The sequence below is a fragment of the Nicotiana tomentosiformis genome, chromosome 1 (assembly GCF_000390325.3).
Source record: "Nicotiana tomentosiformis chromosome 1, ASM39032v3, whole genome shotgun sequence".
Classification (NCBI taxonomy): domain Eukaryota; kingdom Viridiplantae; phylum Streptophyta; class Magnoliopsida; order Solanales; family Solanaceae; genus Nicotiana; species Nicotiana tomentosiformis.
In genome coordinates, this window is record NC_090812.1 from 144,850,892 (window position 1) to 144,871,135 (window position 20,244).

The 20,244-nt window shown below is 42.4% G+C and overlaps 2 protein-coding genes across 2 annotated transcripts; both read left to right on the forward strand.

The window, feature by feature from the left end:
• The first annotated feature begins 4,433 nt into the window (after positions 1-4,433).
• LOC138910801 (uncharacterized) lies at positions 4,434-5,102 on the forward strand. Its single transcript, XM_070202042.1, has one exon. The coding sequence runs from the start codon at positions 4,434-4,436 to the stop codon at positions 5,100-5,102; it is 669 nt and encodes a 222-aa protein (XP_070058143.1).
• A 402-nt stretch (positions 5,103-5,504) lies between these two features.
• On the forward strand, positions 5,505-9,594 carry LOC138910803 (uncharacterized). Its single transcript, XM_070202044.1, has 2 exons — positions 5,505-6,227; positions 9,553-9,594. Exons 1-2 carry the CDS (start codon positions 5,505-5,507, stop codon positions 9,592-9,594), a joined length of 765 nt encoding a protein of 254 aa, XP_070058145.1.
• The last annotated feature ends 10,650 nt before the right edge of the window (positions 9,595-20,244 follow it).

Here is a 20,244-nt window from a genome sequence, read left to right on the forward strand (position 1 = left end):
GAAGTAAATTGCAACAGTCTTAATTATTCTTATACTAAATTAGGGATATACATGAATTATGGCTACTTAAAATGACTTGATTGAGATCAACTCCCATTTGGAAATAAAATTATATCGGTTTGGTCGAGTTTTAGTAAAGTCAAAACCAAACCAATCTATTTAATTTTAAAATTATTAAAATAAAACCAACTCAAACCGAATATAATACACATTTGTTGGTTTATTTTTTGTCAGTTTAGGTCGATTTTCTATTTTTGACAAACCTATTGGTATTTCTCTCTTCTTCCTTTTATCCTGCAACCAGAAAAAAAAAAATGCCCTCCTTTGGTAACTTAATGTAATGACCCGACCAATCTTTTTGAGTTTTAGAATCTCATTTCCATATTTGATTCTTTTCGAAGGTTGCTTTGATATTCTATGACTTGCGGGTATGAATGCTTCAGTTTCCGAGGAGTTCGGGAGTAATTTGAAATACTTAGTTCCTACTAGAGGCTTAAGGTTGGAAGCGCTGACCAAAGTCAACATTATGGGTGAACGACCCCATTTTGGTGATTGAAAGATTTCATTAGGTTCATATGATAATTTTGGATTTATATGTATATTCGGTTCGAATCTCCGGTGGCCCGGGATTGATTCAGCACTTCTAGTCGAAAGTTAAAATTTTAAACTCAAGAGAGTTTGAGATTTTTGGTTTGATACTTGATATTTGGTTTTGATATTGTTTTAGTATTTCGAGACCTTGAAAAAATTAGTATAGGGTGTACTAACTTGTCAGGATAATTATATGGGGTCTCGGGGGCTCGAGTGAGTTTTAGAGTAATTTCGAATCATTTTGAGCTAAGTTAGAATAGCTAGTTTGCTAGTGTATTGTAGTTAATCGAGATCATGGAGTTAAGTCTCCCGATCCCGTAAAAGGAATTGGACCGAGGGAGGTTGTCATGACCCAAAAACCACATAGTCGTGATGGCACCTAACCTTAATGCTAGGTAAGCGAAACAGAGAACTGTGATGACCCAAAAAGTCATCTTATGTTTTAGAACTCGAATCTGCGCTCTTAAGCCTTAAAAATCTCATTTATACCCTCCGCGATTTACGTGCGCAGTCTGGACATATTTTCAAAAAGCTTTATGTTGAAAATTGATGAAAACAAGAATTTATACCTTAAACAGTTGATTTTATGCCTTAAAAAGTTAATTTTATTTTTCTTCGGTCAATATTTTTGGTAAACGGGTCCGGATCCGTATTTTGACGGTACCGGTGGTTCCGTATCAAATTATGGGACTTGGGCGTATGTCCGAAATCGAATTCCGAGATCCATAGCCCGAGAAATAAATTTTTGACTAAAATTGAATTTCAGAAAATTAATGGTTTTAAAGTATATGCTTAATGCTTGATTTTGATGGTATCGGGCCCGTATTTTAGTTCCGCAGCCCGGTACAGATCCGTTATAATATCTGAACTATGTTTGTAAAATTTGGTGAGAAATGGAGTTTAAATGATGTGATTCAGACCTACGGTTGAGAAAATAGTAACTTTAAGTGTTCTTGAGAATTTCATTGATTTTGATGCTAAATCCGTAGTTTTAGGTGTTAATTTGGCGATTTGATCGCACGAGCAAGTTCGTATGATGTTGTTAGATTTGTGCGCATGCTTGGTTTGGAGCCCCGAAGGTTCAGGTGAGTTTCGGATAGGTTACGGGGTGATTTGCACTTAAAACATCTGAGCTTTTGTTGCAACGGCTGTTCTGGTGTGCCCTTCTTCGTGTTTGCATAGGTAGTGTCGCGAACGCGAAAGGTAAAATGGGGGCAGGGGAATTTTCTCCTTCGCGAACGCGAAGCATTGGGGGGTGGTACCCTTCGCGAACGCGATCAGTCTCCCGCGAACGCGTAGTTTAAGTGACCTGGGAGAGGGGGTCATGTTCTTCTACACGAACGCGTCCATTAGGTCGCGAAAGTGAAGGCTTGGGGAGAGCTGCCTTATGCGAATGCATAGAAAGACTCGCGGATGCGAAGGCCTTAGACCGCTGTGCATCGCGATCGCGACAGGCATCTCGCGAATGCGATGAAGGCCTTTCCAGTGTTTTAAAACAGACTTCAAAGACGGGATTTGTTCAAAATTTTACATTTTCTTCATTTGAACTCAACCTTGGGCGATTTTTGAAGTGGAAATTCAACATCAAATCATAGGTTCGTATTCTTAAACTCATTCCTTTCAATTTCCATCAACACCCACTAGATTTCTAGGCCTAAATCTTGTTCTTTAAGGGTAGAAATTAGGGATTTTAGGAGAATTGGGGATTTTATAAATTTGGAAATTTAGACCTCGATTTGGAGTCGGATTCCGAAACTAATGACATATTCGGGCTCGGGGGTGAATGGGTAAACGGAGTTTGGTCCGAACCTCGAGTTTGGACCAAGCGGTCCCGGGGTTGGTTTTTGACTTTTTTTGGAAAAATTTGGAAAATCTGTAATTATTCATTAAAGTTGATTCCTTTAGCGATAATTGATGGTATTAAGCTATTTGTGACTAGATACGAGTGAGTTGGAGGTTAATTCTAAGGGAAAAGCGGTACTTGAGCAGTGAATGGCCTGCGAATCGAGGTAAGTATCGTGTCTAACTTTGGCTTGAGGGAATAGGTAATATGTGTTTATTTGCTACGTGTTTGGTTGTTAAATACGATGTATAGATGAGGTGACGAGCATCTATGCATTGCTGTCGAGTCATAGCATGCGAGTGAAATCCTATTCTTTGTAAATTTTGTAGCCTTTAATCCTACTATCCATGCTTAGCGTTGTTATTTGAAATGTTGGGTGACTTATGTCTGGTTTCATCGAGATTTAGTAATTTTGAATATTGGTTCAAGGTTGAGGTCTACATTGTGATATTACACATTGCTAAGATACTGGCTTCTTTGTAAAACTTCTGTTTATCCATTGTTATTGATTCTGTGATTTGTGAGGAGGAGTGTAAAGCATGAAGGGTGATGCCGTGCATGCATTATTTATATTGTGATGAAGAGTGAAAAGCACGAAGGGTGATGTCGTGCCATGATATGTGAGTGTTAATGAACGAAGGGTGATGTCGTGCCATGATTTATGAGTGATAAAGCATGAAGGGTGATGTCGTGCATAATATGAGAGGTTTAATGCATGAAGGGTGATGTCGTGCCGTTCTATTTATCATTTGGTGAGGTTGAGAGTAAAAGCACGAAGGGTGATGCCGTGCAGTTTTATTTATTATTTGATGAGGTTGAGAGTAAAAGCACGAAGGGTGATGCCATGCAGTTTTCCTTACTGTTTTAATTGCTTAATTTGTTTACGGATTACTGTTTAATTCTGTCTTTTCGTTATTCTCACTCCTTATATTGAAATCCCCCACTATATGTCCCATTCCCATTATTTTCTGCTTTCTTTCTTTATTTAATGTTATTTCCATTAGCATGATTATACTGTTCAGGTTATATGTGGGTGTCTTGTCCTAGCCTCGTCACTACTTCGCCGAGGTTAGGCTCGACACTTATCAGTACATAGGGTCAGTTATACTGATACTGCACTCTACACTTTCTGTGCAGATTTTGATACCGGCTCGGGTTGATCGAGATTTTACTATCGGTCCGCTGTCTGGAGGCTCAAGGTAGATCAGTCGGCGCTCACAGATCTTGAAGTCCCCGTCTATCTTCTCTGTTCTACTGTTTCTCTCATTCAGACAGATGTATTTCTTTCAGACTATTACTTTTAGTAAATTCTAGAATGCTCGTGAATTGTGACTCCAGATCCGGGTGGTAGTAATTAATATAGTTTTATAAAATTTCGCACTTATTATATTTCTAATTTTTTAATTATTGTTATTTACTGAATGGAAATAAGGAATTGGTTTAATGTTCGGTGCCATCAAGGTCCCGTTGGTGGGAATTCTGGGTCGTGACAAGTTGGTATCAGAGCACTAGGTTGCCTAGGTCTCAAGATTCACGAGCGAGCTTAGTAGAGTCTGGAGGGTCGGTACTAGTCGTCTGTGCTTATCTCCCAGAGGCTATAAAGTTAGGAACAAGTTCACTTTTATTCAACTCTGTCGTGCGATTCTTGTTATCCCAATACTGATTGAACTCTTTTATTCTTATTCTCTCGCGGATGGCGAGAACACGTACCGCTTCTTTCGCTGATCAGTAGCCGGATCCTCCAGTAGCAGCTCTTATGAGGGGCAGAGGTCGAGGCCGTGCCAGAGGCCGAGGCAGGGGCAGGGCTCAGCCCAGGGCCCGAGCAGCAGCTCCAACTACGGAGCCTCAGGTAGAGTTCGATGAGGAGGCTCCAGCTCAGACCGTTCCGGCAGGACCAACTCAGGTCCCAAAGGGGTTTATTGCTACCCTGGTACTTCAAGATGCCTTGGCCCGATTAGTGGGCCTTATGGAGAGTGTAGCCCAGATTGGCGCATTCCCCATGGCACCAACCGTATCTCAGGCTGGAGGAGGAGCCCAGACTCCTGCCACCCATACTCCGGAGCAGGTAGCTCCCCAGTTTCAGACTCCAGCAGCCCACCCAGTTGGGGTAGTTCAGCCAGTTGCTGCAGCACCGCCCGTTGATGGGACAGCTATGTCCTCCGAGGCTTTGTGGAGATTGGATAGGTTTACCAAGCTTTTCCCAGTTCATTTTAGCGGTACCACTTCAGAGGACCCCCAGGAGTACCTTGATAGCTGCCATGAGGTTCTTCGGAACATGGGTATATTGGAGACCAATGGGGTCGACTTTGCTGCTTTCCAGATGACTGGTTCGGCCAAGAAATGGTGGAGGGATTATTTGTTGACTAGACCAGCTGGGTCGCCTGCTCTTACTTGGGACCAGTTCTCATATCTCTTCTTGGAGAAATTTTTGCCTATCACTACTAGAGAGGAGCGTTGCCGTCAGTTCGAGCGTTGCCGTCAGTTTGAGCGTCTCCAGCAGGGCAGTATGACTGTTACTCAGTATGAGAATCATTTTGTGGATTTGGCCCGTCATGCCATTCTTTTGCTCGCCACAGAGAGGGAGAGAGTGAGGAGGTTTATTGAGGGTCTTGCTCAGCCTATCAGATTACAGATGGCTAAGGAGACGGGGATCGAGATTTCTTTCTAGGATGCGGCCAATGTGGCCAGGCGAGTTGAGATGGTTCTTAGATTGGGAGGTCAGGGGTTAGACAAGAGACCTCGCCATTCCGGGGGATTCAGCGGTACCTTATCTGGAGGCTGTGGTACTTATGGTAGAGGCCATTCTTACAGGCCATTTCATTCAGCACTTCAGACATCCCACGGTGCCCCAGGTGGTCGTGGCCCTTATATGACTTATTCTAATCAGCAAGCTCCTATCAGTGCACCTCCTCTTCAGAGTTTTCAGAGTGGTTATTCAGGTCGACAGGGTCAGTTTGCCGACCAACAGTCACAGTAGCCGAGGTCATGTTATACTTGTGGTGACCCGAGGCACATTGCTAGATATTGCCCTCGCGCGTCGAGCAGTTCACAGTACCAGAGTTCTCGTGCCATGGTTCCGGCACCAGCTGCCGCACCGCCTGCCCAGCCAGCCAGAAGTAAGGGTCAGGTTGCCAGAGGTAGGGGCCAGATTGTTAGAGGTAGAGGTCAGGCCGCTAGAGGTGGAGGTCTGCCAGTCAGAGGTCATCCCAGAGACATGGTTCAGGGTGGTGGGGCCCAGCCCCGATGTTATGCCTTTTCAGCTAGACCTGAGGCTGAGTCCTCCGATGATGTTATCACAAGTACTGTTTCAGTTTGCAGTAGAGATGCTTCATTTCTATTTGATCCGGGGTCTACTTACTCCTATGTGTCATATTACTTTGCTTCATATTTGGTTATACCCCGTGATTCTTTGAGCGCCCCAATATATGTGTCCACACCCGTATGGGATGCTATTGTTGCAGATCGTGTGTATCGCTCGTGTGTGGTTGTTATTGGAGGTCTTGAGACTAGTGTAGACCTTTTGCTCCTCGATATGGTTGATTTTGATGTTATATTGGGCATGGATTGGGTGTCACCTTACCATGCTATTTTGCTCTGTCACACCAAGAGGCCGGGGTTGCCTCGATTAGAGTGGAGAGGCACTCCTGGCCACTCTTCCAGCAGAGTTACTTCTTATATGAAGGCTCGGCGTATGGTCGAGAAGGGGTGTTTGGCCTATTTGGCTTATGTTCATGATTCTAGTGCTGAGGTTCCTTCTATGGATTCTGTGCATGTTGTTCGTGAGTTCCCTGAGGTATTTCCTGCAGACCTGCCATGGATTCCACCCGATAGGGATATTGACTTTTACATTGATCTGGTTCCGGGCACTCAGCCCATTTCCATTCCGCCATACCGTATGGCCCCGCCAAAGTTGAAAGAATTGAAGGAGCAGTTGCAGGATTTGCTTGATAAGGGTTTCATTAGACCTAGTATCTCGCCCTGGGGTGCACCTGTGTTGTTTGTGAAGAAGAAATATTGATCGATGAGGATGTGTATAGATTATCGGAAGTTGAACAAAGTCACTATCAAAAACAAGTATCCATTGCCGAGGATTGATGATTTATTTGATCAGCTTCAGGATGCCCAGGTGTTTTTGAAGATTGATTTGAGATGTGGCTACCATCAGTTGAGGATTAGGGCATCCGATGTCCCTAAGACAGCCTTTCGGACTTGGTATGGGCATTATGAGTTTTTAGTAATGTCATTTGGGCTGACAAATGCCCCAACAACATTCATGGATTTGATGAACCAGGTGTTCAAATCCTACTTGGATTCCTTTGTGGTTGTGTTTATTGATGATATCTTGATCTACTCCCACAGTCGAAAGGAGCATGAGCAGCACCTTCGGATCGTTCTTCAGACTCTAAAAGACAACCAGTTATATGCTAAGTTCTCAAAATTCTAGTTTTGGTTGAGTTCAGTTGCTTTCTTGGGTAACGTTGTATCAGCAGAGGTTATTTAGGTGGATCCTAAGAAGATTGAGGCAGTTCAGAATTGGCCTAGACCCACATCAGCTACAGAGATCCGTAGTATCCTGGGTTTGGTGGGCTATTACCGTCGATTTGTTGAGGGGTTTTCTTCCATAGCAGCCCTGTTGACCAGATTGACCCAAAAGGGTACCCCGTTCAGGTGGTCAGACGAGTGTGAAGTGAGCTTTCAGAAGCTCAAGACAGCTTTGACTACGACACCGGTATTGGTGTTACCCATAGGTTCAGGATCTTATACAGTATATTGTGACGCATCTCGTATTGGTCTGGGTGCGGTATTGATGCAAGGTGGCAAGGTTATTACATACGCTTTGCGGCAGCTGAAGGTTCACGAGAAGAATTACCATGTTCATGATCTAGAGCTGGCAGCCATTGTTCACGCGCTGAAGATTTGGAGGCACTATCTTTACGACGTGTCATGTGAGGTATTCACCAATCATCAGAGCTTGCAGTATTTGTTCAAGTAGAAGGAACTCAATATGAGGCAGAGAAGGTGATTAGAGCTATTGAAAGACTATGATATCACTATATTGTACCATCCAGGAAAGGCCAATGTGGTGGCCGATGCATTGAGTAGAAAAGCAGTGAGTATGGGCAGCCTTGCGTTCATTCCAGTCGGTGAGAGGCCGCTAGCTTCAGATATTTAGACTCTGGCCAATCAATTTGTGAGGTTGGATATTTCGGAGCCCAACCGTGTTCTAGCTTGTACAGTCGCTCAGTCTTCCTTGTTTAAGCATATCAGAGATCGATAGTATGATGACCCTCACTTGATGGTCCTTAGGGACACAGTTCGGCACGGTGGTGCCAAGCAGGTTACCGTTGGAGATGACAGCGTTTTGAGGATGCAGGGTCGTGTGTGCGTGTGCCTAACGTTTATGGGCTTCGTGAGTTGATCCTTGAAGAGGCTCACAGTTCTCGGTATTCTATTCACCCGGGCGCTGTCAAGATATACCAGGACCTGCGGCAATATTATTAGTGGAGGAGGATGAAGAAAGATATAGTTGCTTATGTGGCTCGGTGCCTGAATTGTCAGCAGATGAAATATGAGCATCAGAGACCCGGTGGTTTACTTCAGAGGTTAGAGATTTCTGAGTGGAAGTGGGAGCGCATCACTATGAATTTTGTTGTTCGACTTCCACGGACTCAGAGGAAGTTCGATGCAGTTTGGGTCGTTGTGGACAGGCTGATTAAGTCTGCGCACTTCATTCCTGTGGCAGTTACCTATTCTTCAGAGTGGTTGGCAGAGATTTACATTTATGAGATCGTTCGTCTTCACGGTGTGCCCGTGTCTATCATTTCTGATCGAGGTATGCAATTTACCTCGCACTTTTGGAGGGCAGTACAGCGTGAGTTGGGTACGCGGGTTGAGTTGAGCATAATATTCCATCCTCAGATGGAGTGGCAGTCCGAGCGCACTATTCAGATCTTGGAGGATATGCTCCGCGCATGTGTTATAGACTTCAGAGGATCGTGGGATCAGTTCTTGCCCCTTGCAGAGTTCGCCTAGAATAATAACTACCAGTCGAGCATTCAGATGGCTCCCTATGAGGCATTATATGGCAGACGGTGCAGGTCGCCAGTTGGGTGGTTTGAGCCAGGGGAGGCTCGGTTGTTGGGTACTGATTTAGTACAGGAGGCCTTGGACAAAGTCAAGATTATACAGGATTGACTTCATTCAGCTCAGTCCAGGCAGAAGAGTTATGCGGACCGTAGAGTTCGTGATGTGGCATTCATGGTCGGGGAGAGAGTATTGCTTCGTGTATCGCCCATGAAGGGTGTCATGAGGTTTGGGAAGAAGGGCAAGTTGAGCCCTAGGTATATCGGGCCATTTGAGATTCTGGAGAGAGTGGGAGAGGTGGCTTACAGGCTTGTATTGCTACCTAGTTTAGCAGCTGTTCATCCGGTATTCCATGTGTCCATGTTTCAAAAGTATCACGGCGATCTGTCCCATGTGTTAGATTTCAGCTCTGTCCAGTTGGACAAGGATTTGACTTACGAGGAAGAGCCGGTGGAAATTCTAGCCCGGCAAGTTCGCCAGTTGAGATCAAAGAGTTACCCTTTAGTTCGAGTGTAGTAGAGAGGTCAGCCTATTGAGGCAGCTACTTGGGAGTCCAAGTCCGATATGCGGAGTAGATATCCCCACCTTTTCACCAGCCCAGGTACTTTTCTATGTCCGTTTGAGGATGAACGATTGTTTTAGAGGCGGAGAATGTGATGATCCAAAAGGTCATCCTTTATTTTAGAACTTGAATCTGTGCTCTTAAGCCTTAAAAATATCATTTTACCCTCTTCAATTTGCGTGCACAGTCCGGGCATGTTTCCGGAAAGCTTTATGTTGAAAATTGATGAAAACAAGAATTTATGCATTAAAAGTTAATTTTATTTGACTTCGGTCAATATTTTTGGTAAACGGACCCGGATCCATGTTTTGACGGTCCTAGTGGGTCCGTATCGAATTATGGTACTTGGGCGTATGCCCGGAATCGAATTCCGAGGTCCACAGTCTGAGAAATGAATTTTTGACTAAAATTGAATTTCAGAAAATTAATGGTTTTAAAGTATATGCTTAATGCTTGATTTTGATGGTATCAGGCCCGTATTTTGGTTCCAGATCCCGGTACAGGTCCATTATAATATCTGAACTATGTCTGTGAAATTTGGTGAGAAATGGACTTTAAATGACGTGATTCGGACCTTCGGTTGAGAAAATAGTAAATTTAAGTGTTCTTGAGAATTTCATTGATTTTGATGCTAAATCCTTAGTTTTAGGTGTTATTTTGGCAATTTGATTGCACGAGCAAGTCCGTATGATGTTTTTAGACTTGTGCGCATGCTTGGTTTGGAGCCCCGAGGGCTCGGATGAGTTTCGATTAGGCTACGGGGTGATTTGCACTTAGAAAATCTAAGATTTTCTTGCAGCAGTTGTTCTGGTGTGCCCTTCTTCGCGTTCGCATAGGTAGTGCCGCGAACGCAAAAGGTAAAATGGGAATAGGGGAATTTTCTCCTTCATGAACGTGAAGCATTTAGGAGTGGTACCCTTCGCGAACGCGATCAGTCTCCCGCGAACGTGATAGTTTAAGGGACCTGGGGGAAGGGGTCATGTTCTTTTATGCGAACGCATCCATTAGGTCGCGAACGCGAAGGCTTGGGGGGGGGAGCTTCCTTACACAAACGCGTAGAAAGACTCGTGAACGTGAAGGCCTTAGGCCGTTGTGCATCGCGATCGCGACAGGCCTCTCGCGAACGCGATGAAGGCCTGTCCAGTGTTTTAAAACAGACTTCAAAGACGGGATTTGTTCAACGTTTCACATTTTCTTTACTTGAACTCAACCTTGGGCGATTTTTGAAGCGAGAATTCAACACCAAATTATAGGTTCGTGTTCTTAAACTCATTCCTTTCAATTTCCATCAACACCCACTAGATTTCTAGGCTTAAATCTTGTTCTTTAAGGGTAGAAATTAGGGATTTTAGGAGAATTGGGGATTTTGTAAATTTGGGAATTTAGACCTTGATTTATGGTCGGATTCCGAAACTAATGACATATTCGGGCTCGGAACCTCGAGTTTGGACCAAGCGGGCCCGGGGTCGGTTTTTGATTTATTTTGGGAAAATTTGGGAAATCTGTAATTATTCATTAAACTTGATTCTTTTAGCGATAATTGATGGTATAAAGCTATTTGTGGTTAGATACGAGTGAGTTGGAGGTGAATTCTAAGGAAAAAGCGGTACTTAAGCAGTGAGTGGCCTGCAAATCGAGGTAAGTGTCGTGTCTAACTTTGGCTTGTGGGAATAGGTAATATGTGTTTATTTGCTACGTGTTTGGTTGTTAAATACGATGTATAGATGAGGTGACGAGCCTCTATGAATTGCTGTCGAGTCATAGCATGCGAGTGAAATCCTATTCTTTATAAATTTTGTAGCCTTTAATCCTACTATCCATGCCTAGCGTTGTTATTTGAAATGTTGGGTGACTTATGTCTGGTTTCATCGAGATTTGGTAATTTTGAATATTGGTTCAAGGTTGAGGTTTACATTGTGATATTACACATTGCTAAGATACTGGCTTCTTTGTGAAACTTCTGTTTATCCGTTATTATTGATTCTGTGATTTGTGAGGAGGAGTGTAAAGCACGAAGGGTGAGTTCATGCCATGATATGTAAGTGTTAATGCACGAAGGGTGATGCCGTGCCATGATTAATGAGTGATAAAGCATGAAGGGTGATGGCGTGCATAATATGAGAGGTTTAATGCACGAAGGACGATGCCGTGCCATTCTATTTATTATTTGGTGAGGTTGAGAGTAAAAGTAGAAAGGGTGATGACGTGCAATTTTATTTATTATTTGGTGAGGTTGAGAGTAAAAGCACGAAGGGTGATGTCGTGCAGTTTTCCTTACTGTTTTAATTGCTTAATTTGTTTACGGATTACTTTTTAATTCTGTCTTTTCATTATTCTCACTCCTTAGATTGAAATCTTCCACTATATGTCCCCTTCCCATTATTTTCTGTTTTATTTCTTTATTTACTGTTATTTCCATTAGCATGATTATACTGTTCAGGTTATATGTGGGTGTCTTGTCCTAGCCTCGTCACTACTTCGTTGAGGTTAGGCTCGACATTTACAGTACATGGGGTCAGTTGTACTGATACTGCACTCTGCACTTTCTGCGCAGATTTTGATACCGGCTCGGGTTGATCGAGATTTTGCTATCGGTCCGCTGTCCTGAGACTCAAGGTTGATCTGTCGGCGTTCACAGACCTTGAAGTCCCCGTCTATTTTCTCTGTTCTACTGTTTCTCTCATTCAGACAGTTGTATTTCTTTCAGACTATTACTTTTAGTAAATTCTAGAATGCTCGTGAATTGTGACTCCAGATCCGGGTGGTAGTAATTAATACAGTTTTATAAAATTCCGCACTTATTATATTTTATCTTAGTTAATTATTGTTATTTACTGAATGGAAATAAGGAATTGGTTTAATGATCCTCTAACGTTGGCTTGCCTAGCAAGGGAAATGTTAGGCACCATCACGGTCCCGTTGGTAGGAATTTCGGGTCGTGACAAGAACAAGGTAACTCAAATGATAGATTATTAATAACAAGAAATAAAATGACTGAATTCTATACAACCTCCCAAGGACTGATAATACAAGTCATGAGCCACTTTGGTTTTGATTTTCAAATTGAAATGAAGAATAAGTACAATATTTGTTCGAAATTTACATAAACAGAGTTTAAGTCCTAAACAACCATGAACAAGAGGTAGCTTGAATCTGGAACGTTGGAACGCCATCAGTGCAAGGCTTCATCTTCCCAAGCTATGTGGCTCCAAGATCTGCACACAAGGTACATAAGTATAGAATTAGTACAACCAACCCCATTTACTCAGTAAGTATCTTAACTAACCTCGGTGAAGTAGTGATGAGGTTTTAACTTAAAAGATACTCGCTTATTGCTTTTACATGTGCAAATGATAAGCAGAAAGAGCAATACGAGAAAGATACACAAATAGTCACGTAATAAATGAAAGAAGGATACAACTGACAGATGGCCCCAGAATATTATCACTCCCCAGTTTCACAATGCAATATGATAATAGGAATCAAGACAAGAATAACTATAGTACATTTGCTCTGTCGCGGCGCGCAACCCGATCTCACATATATAATAAACACTATTGCGGCTTGCAACCCGATCCCAATATCAATAAATATTTTTGCGGCGTGAAACCCGATTCTATATATGTATGGCACACTGTTGTGGCATACAACGCGATCCCATATATACCAAACACCGTTACGGTGCGCAACTCGATCCCAATATACATAATAACATTATTACGGCGTGCAACCCGATCCCAATGTACAGTACTATCATATGAAACCACAACAACAACCAAACACGTGATAAGTTCACAACGTAACACTAAGAAAACAAACATGCAGCATTCAACAAGGTAATACAACTCCGACATAGTGGAATGAGCAGTCCAATATCAAAAGCTAGTTTGCCGCATATAATGACAAGTCTTCCACAACGCATAATACATAACCAATTTAAAAGTCTCCCAATCCGGTTAAACAAAGGAAAGTAGAACATTAAACAAATAAAGATGTTTGTCAAGTAGGAACAAGGATCAAACAAAGGCATTCAATATACGAAATTATGTAGAAAGTAGAAGCATGTAGTAAGTAAAGGCATTTAATAAGTGAAGGTATATGGTAAGTAAAATCATATAGTAAGTGAAGACATGTAGTAAGAGAAAACAAGTAGTAACTAAAGACATGTAGCAGGTTATGGCACTTAACAAGTAAATCACACGACATTAGAGGCATGTAGAATGTATGGGTTAATAACAAGTAAAGTCATGAATTCGAAGAGGGCATGTAATAAGAGTAAATCAAGTGAAAGCGCATGTACTGTAATAGACAAAATAAAGACATAGCTATGACAGTAACAGGCCAAAAGAAAAAGCGCAGAGGTAACTACAAAAGGAACTCAAGCGGAAGGTATTATACAAAACATCAAATACAAATTGAAACCAAAGTAAAGGGCATGTAATAACATAATGAAGGAGTGATTATAACAAAATTCCAACTTCCTTCCTTTTTGCACGATAATGACCACAGATCATTCTCATTTCAAACTGCGGAGAAATACTCATCATGCCAACATCATGTCAATCGCATGGAAATACCTATCGTGCCAAACATAGCCCGAAGGCCCCAGTCACCATCTCTTAATTCGAGTAACATCACATGTTCTACATGATGTCTAACCCAGATAATTGAGTTTACTAGTCATGGAATTAAAGGAAGCATAAATTAAGGGATCATAAAGTTCAACAAAGGAACAAAGAGGCATATAATTTCCCCTCCCGGGCATGAAAACCCTGGAACATGCATATACACTCGTTACCTCATATATATATATCACTTCGCATGTAGAAAACAATATCAATTAGTAGGAAAAATTTATCCAACAAAGCTAGGCGAGACACTTACCTCATTTCGGAACACAGTCAACAATTAACCACGGCATTTGCCTTTCATACAAGCCTCCAACCAATTAAATCTAGCCAAATATTGTTCAAATAATTCAAAACAAGCATTAGAAACTACTCACGAATAAAATAATATTTAATTTTTTCTTATTTTATTTTTGAAAAAGTAAACAAAAGTCAACCCCAGACACGCATGGTCGAAATTTAAGATTCGGACCAAATCCCGATTATCCATTCACCCCCGAACCCGGATATATAATTCATTTCGATATCCGACCTTAATTTGGGATCTAAATCTCAAATTTACAAAACTTCTCAAATTCTACCCAGAATCATTAAATTCTACCATTAAATTCTAAGATTTGATGTTAAAAACTCATGAAAAGTAATTGAAATTGAATGAAAACTAGTTAAAGATGCTTAGCAATGAATTTAAGAAGAAAAAGTTCTTCAAAAATTGTCTCTACAGTGTTTGGGATTGAGAAATGGTGTAAAATGAGCTAAATCCCGATTTTTTCTTTCTTTTACCTAGCTGCAGCTGCTCTTTTAATTTCTTTAACTCCGTTGGGGCCATACGATATGGTGGAATAGAAATGGGCTGAGTGCCTGTCAACAAGTCAATACCAAAATTGATATCCCTATCGGGTGGCATGCCCGAAACATCTGCCGGAAATACATCTGGATAGTCTCTCACTACCGGAACCGACTCAAAGGTAGGAGTATCAACACTGACATCTCTCACAAAGGCTAGGTATGCATCACGCCCCTTCTCAACCATCCGCCGTGTCTTAAGGAAGGAAACAACCCTGCTAGGAACGTAATCCAAAGTACCCCTCCACTCCAACCGTGGTAAACCTGGCATAGCTAATGTCATAGTCTTGGCGTGACAATCTAGAATAGCATGATAGGGCGACAAGCAATCCATGCCTAAGGTAACATCAAAGTCTACCATAATGGGCAACAATAGATCAACTTTGGTCTCAAAACCTCTAATAACAACTAAACACGACCAATACACACGGTCCACAATAATAGAATCTCCCACAGGCACTCAAAGAATCACGAGATATACCCAAATACGGAGCAAAGTAAGATGATACATATGAGTAAGTTGAGCCTGGATCACATAATATTGATGCATCTCTATGACAAACTAGAACAATACCTATAATAACTGCGACTGATACAACCGTCTCCGTCCTACCGAAAAAAGCATAACATGGCCTGACCTCGCCCTCTATGGACCCCTATCCGCCTGACCTCCACCCCTAGCTGGTTGTGCGGGTGGAGTGGGAACTGGAGTAGTAATCATGGCCTTAGAAGTTTGTGGACCCGGTGGAATACGTAGAGCCTGGGTAGTCAGTGGAGGTGCACCCCTCCTTAGTCTGGGCAATCCTTCACCATATGACGGGTATCACCACACTCAAAGCAAGCTCTCGGTGGGCGTGGCTGCTGAAACTAGCTCGTACCTAGGTGCCTTGACTGAACGCTGAAAGCACCCCATACAGGAGGTGCACTAGACAATGGCGGTGCATAATGGGCAACCTAAGACCTGTAAGTAGCCGGAGTATCACAAGAAACTGGAAGTGTTGAATGAACTGGATGGCTAACATAGCCCTTGACATGTCGGGCTGCAACTGGGGCACGGGTACCACTATATCAGCCAGAATCTCGAGGCCTCTTGGCCTCCCTGTCCTTTCTCTCTCATGGCCCTGCATACCCTTCGGTTTCCGTGCGACCTTCACCACCTGCTTATATGGGGTATCTGTCTCCAACTCTCGAGCCATGCTGAATCTAATACCATATTTGAGTCCTTCAATGAATCGACAGACTCGCTCATTAACTGTGGAAACCAAGGTAGGTGCATGTCTGGACAACTCACTGAATCTGACAGCATACTCTGACACTGTCATAGTACCTTGGCGCAGCTGCTCAAACTCCGCGCACCATGCATCCACTGGGCTACCCTCCTTGTAAGCCCGCCACCACTGATACGCTGCTCTCGATAGCTAGAATAGAGTAAAAGCAACCCCGCTCGTCTCCACAATACCCATGGTGCGATGAATACAGTGATATTTCTCTAGAAAACCTTGTGCATCCTCTGTAGCTAGGCCACTCAAGTAGGAGGATGAAACTTCTTGTACCTCTCAAGTCTAAGCTCCTACTCCTCAGATATTATTGCCCTAACCTCGGGCTGAACTGAAATAATAGGCTGCACTGGTATAACCTCTGGGACCTGATCAACATGGATCCGTTGCTTTGGGGTACGGGCCGCGGGAGTCCGAGCTCCCCTCCCCCCAGCCTGCAATATTGCTGGTGCAAGTGGAATTAACCCCGCCTAAGCTATAGTACCAAACATGCTCAAGAACAGTGCGAGGGTATCCTAAAGTACAGGGGTGGCAACAGGCGCCATAGGTGCCTGCCTCCCGACTGGAGTTACTGGTGGCTCCTCTTTCACAGCTCGGGCAGGTGCTCTGGTTGCACCACGTGCCCTTCCTCGGCCTCTGCCCCAGGCCAGGTGCCTCGCGACTCTAGTAGGGGCACGGGAGTCTGATCGTCGGATCCAGCGATGCGTGTCCTCACCATCATTGAGATAATATATAGACAAAGATTCAGAATTTCAAAGCCAACAAATTCGCACGATAAATAATCAAAGAAGTGGAGTTTCTTAACAATTCCATAGCCTCTCGAAGATAAGTACAGATGTCTCTGTACCGATCTGCAAGACTCTACTAAACCTACTTATGACTCATAATACCTATGAACCTAGAGCTCTGATACCAACTTGTCACGACCCCAATCTCGCACCATAAGATGTCGTGATGACATCTAGCCTCTAAGACTATGTAAGCTATACATTAAGAAATAACGAAAATAATAATAGAACTTCTAATTTAAACCAACAAGCTATCACAAAAGAATGTAACTCCAACAACTGGCAATAGCTCCCAAAATATGGTGAAACTAAGTCATAAGCTCTACACGAGTATACTGAAACATCCCTAATACATCACTCTATATATATATATAAAACGTAAGCAATAGAAAATAAGGACAGAGGGTGACTCCGAGGCCTGAGGACTTTGACAGGTATACCTTGAAAGTCTTTGATCTGGAAGATCTACTCACTGGTGCCTAGCCTGGTATGAGGTACCTCGATCTCCACAAAAAATGTTCAAAAGCGTAATATGAGAATACCACAATGGTACCCAGTAAGTATCAACCATAATTTCTGTAGAGTGGTGAATAATTCAATAGTTGAATAATTAACAAGGAAATAAGGAAACAGTAACTTCAACTGAGTATGTTAGGACAAATACAAGTATTAACAATGCCAAATAAAGCATGTAAGGATAGATTAACGATGGCACGACCCAAATATCAACATGTCGTAATGGCACCTATCACGGCACTAGGCAAGCCAACAACCACCAATAACTACACATTTTTAAATTGAAAACTAGATGAAATAGGTCTAACAGTAGTAACTCTCATAAATAGCCGATAAGAAATGCTGCATCTCAAATACAAAATTCTGAAAAATCAGGGTATCACTGAGTACATGAGCATCTAAATGACAATACAGTCATGACTTCAAATACAACTGTCTGGAAAGAAAGAATAGTTCTAAATAAAGGAAAAGAAGGAGAGTTAAGGTCTGCAGATGCCAAAGCAGCTACCTCAAAAATCTCCAAGAAGATAAAGCTCCAAACCTAGCAACCATCGTGCCTAGAAGTACCTGGATCTGCACACGAAGTGCAGAGTGTAGTATGAGTACAACCGACCCAGTGTACTCAATAAGTAACAGTTTGAGCTCAATAAGGATAAAATATGCCAAGTATGACTAATATGAGGTATGTTACATTTCGATATCTACATGTCAAATATGCATGTCAATTGTAATGCAACACCGTGATAAAGCCATATACTCATACTCTCGGAGTATTAATCCTTATTCACCACGGTCAACCACTCAGTGCTCCCAATCACTCAGCATTCCCAATCACTCAGCACTCTCAATCACTCGGTACTCGCACTCGCACTCACACTCAATATGTACCTGTGCCCACTGCTGGTATCTCAGGCTCCAGAGGGGCGGATCTTGCCTAAGTGATAATATAAGACAATCATGGCATGAATCAATAAATTCCGATGCGGCGTGCAGCCCGATCACATAAATATCACTCCCAATCAGGCCCTCGGTCTCACTCAGTCATCAATCTCTCCAGTCTCTCGGCTCACAAATCTCATGACAATCAACCCAAACAATGATAATATGATGTAGCAATAAATGGAAATTGAGACTGAGATATGACATGCAATTGATAGATGTGAGTGAGTACATAATTGCAATTTAAGCAAATAAATCAAGAGCAGAAGTGACCTCAGTGTGTCCCAACAAAACATGTATATAGTCTAAGCATGATTTCTAACATTGATTGTAGCTCAATTACTCTAACAAGTAGGAGTTTCATGAATAGCAGCAGGCTTTGATAACTACACACTACCACGAAATTAACTTGGTCACAATTTCCATGGTGCACGCCCACACGATCTTCACCTAGCATGCGCGCCACCTCAACGCCAACCACATAACATGTATTTCAAGGATTCATATCCTTATAACCAAGTTTAGAAGTGTTACTTACCTCAAACCGTGCAAATCTCTACTCTAACAAGCCCTTGCCTTGCTAATCGGCCTCCGAACGACTCGAATCTATCCACAAATAACTTAATACAATCAACACAATCTATAGGAATCAATTCCAAATGATAAAGCTAGGTTTTTAAATAAAAGTAAAAAAGTCAACCCCAGGCCCACATCTCGGAATCCGATAAAATTAACAAAATCCGAACATCTATTCAATAACAAGTCCAACCATACCAAAATTACTCATTTCCGATCTCAACTCAACCTTCAAATCCTTAAATTATAGTCTATGAAATTTCACAAATCTTCCCCAATATTTCCAATTCAAAACACTAATTAAATGGTAAAAATAATGATAGATTCATGTATATTAACCAAATCTGAGTTAGAATCACTTAACCCAATTAAATTCTTTAAAATCCCTTCAAGAATCGCCCAAATCCGAGGTCTCTGGCTCAAAATATGTGTAATGGGTTCAAACCCACGATTTTGATATTTTAATAGTATGCCCAATGATTACACTACGCGATCACGGAATTTTTCTCGAGATCGCGAAGAACAAAATATTCAGTACCAAAAACCTTATATACGAATGCACTCTCCAAGTCGCGAACATGGTGACTAACTTCCCATAAAGACTCACGTGATCACGAATAACAACACGTGAAACATTCCCAGGCCTCCTCTTCCTTCTTCGCGAACGCGTCCCCTCCAACGCGTTCGCGTAGCACAACCCCGCAAAGATTCGCTATCGCAGACGTAACCTCACGAACGCACAATGCAAATTCCCACCTGCCGGACTTAACCCTACGCAATCTTGGTCCTCCTTTCACGATCGCGAAAGAGGAAATCAACAACTCTGACTTCACACACGTCCAAAAATGAGCCGAACATGATCCGAATCACACCCGAGGCCCCCAGGACCCCATCCAAACATACCAACATTTCCTAAAACATCATATGAACTCGCTCGAAGTCTCAAATCACATCAAACAACACTAAAACCTCGAACTGCATATAGATTGAAGCCTAATGAACTTATGTGCTTCTTACTTCCAAAACTTATACCGTAAAATACCAAACCAACTCCGATTAACCTAAAATTTTGCACATAGGTCATAAATGACACAAAGGACCTATTCCAACTTCCTGAACCAAAATCCAAGCCCGGTAACCACAAAATCAACTATCGGTCAAACTTCTCAACTCTCCAAACTTAAACTTTTCCAACTTTTGCCAATTCAAGCCAAAATCACCTACGGACCTCCAAATCAATATCCAGACACACTCCTAAGTCTAAAATCACCATACAAAGCTATTAGAACTGTCAAAACTCCATTCCTGAGTCAATAACAACAACAACCTAGTAGAATGCTACTAGTGGGGTTTGGGGAAGGTAGAGTGTACGCAGACCTTACCCCTACCCCGTAGTCATTTACACATAAGTCAACATCCGGCCAACTCTTTCAACTTAGGCTTCCAACATTGGGACTACATGTCCCAGTCCATTCCGAAAAATTTTCGGAACCAAACCAACAACCCCGACAAATAATATATCAACAATTGAGCATAGAATGAGAAATAAATGGGGGAATGGGGTTACAATACTCAAAATGACCGGTGGGGTCGT

Bases quoted from the DNA above. Each gene is read 5' to 3' on its own strand.
- LOC138910801 (XM_070202042.1), top strand. From the start codon at position 4,434: ATGGCACCAACCGTATCTCAGGCTGGAGGAGGAGCCCAGACTCCTGCC.
- LOC138910803 (XM_070202044.1), top strand. From the start codon at position 5,505: ATGGTTCCGGCACCAGCTGCCGCACCGCCTGCCCAGCCAGCCAGAAGT. The intron at 6,228-9,552 runs GTATTTCCTGCA...TGATGGTATCAG, and splicing joins TTGTTCGTGAGTTCCCTGAG to GCCCGTATTTTGGTTCCAGA.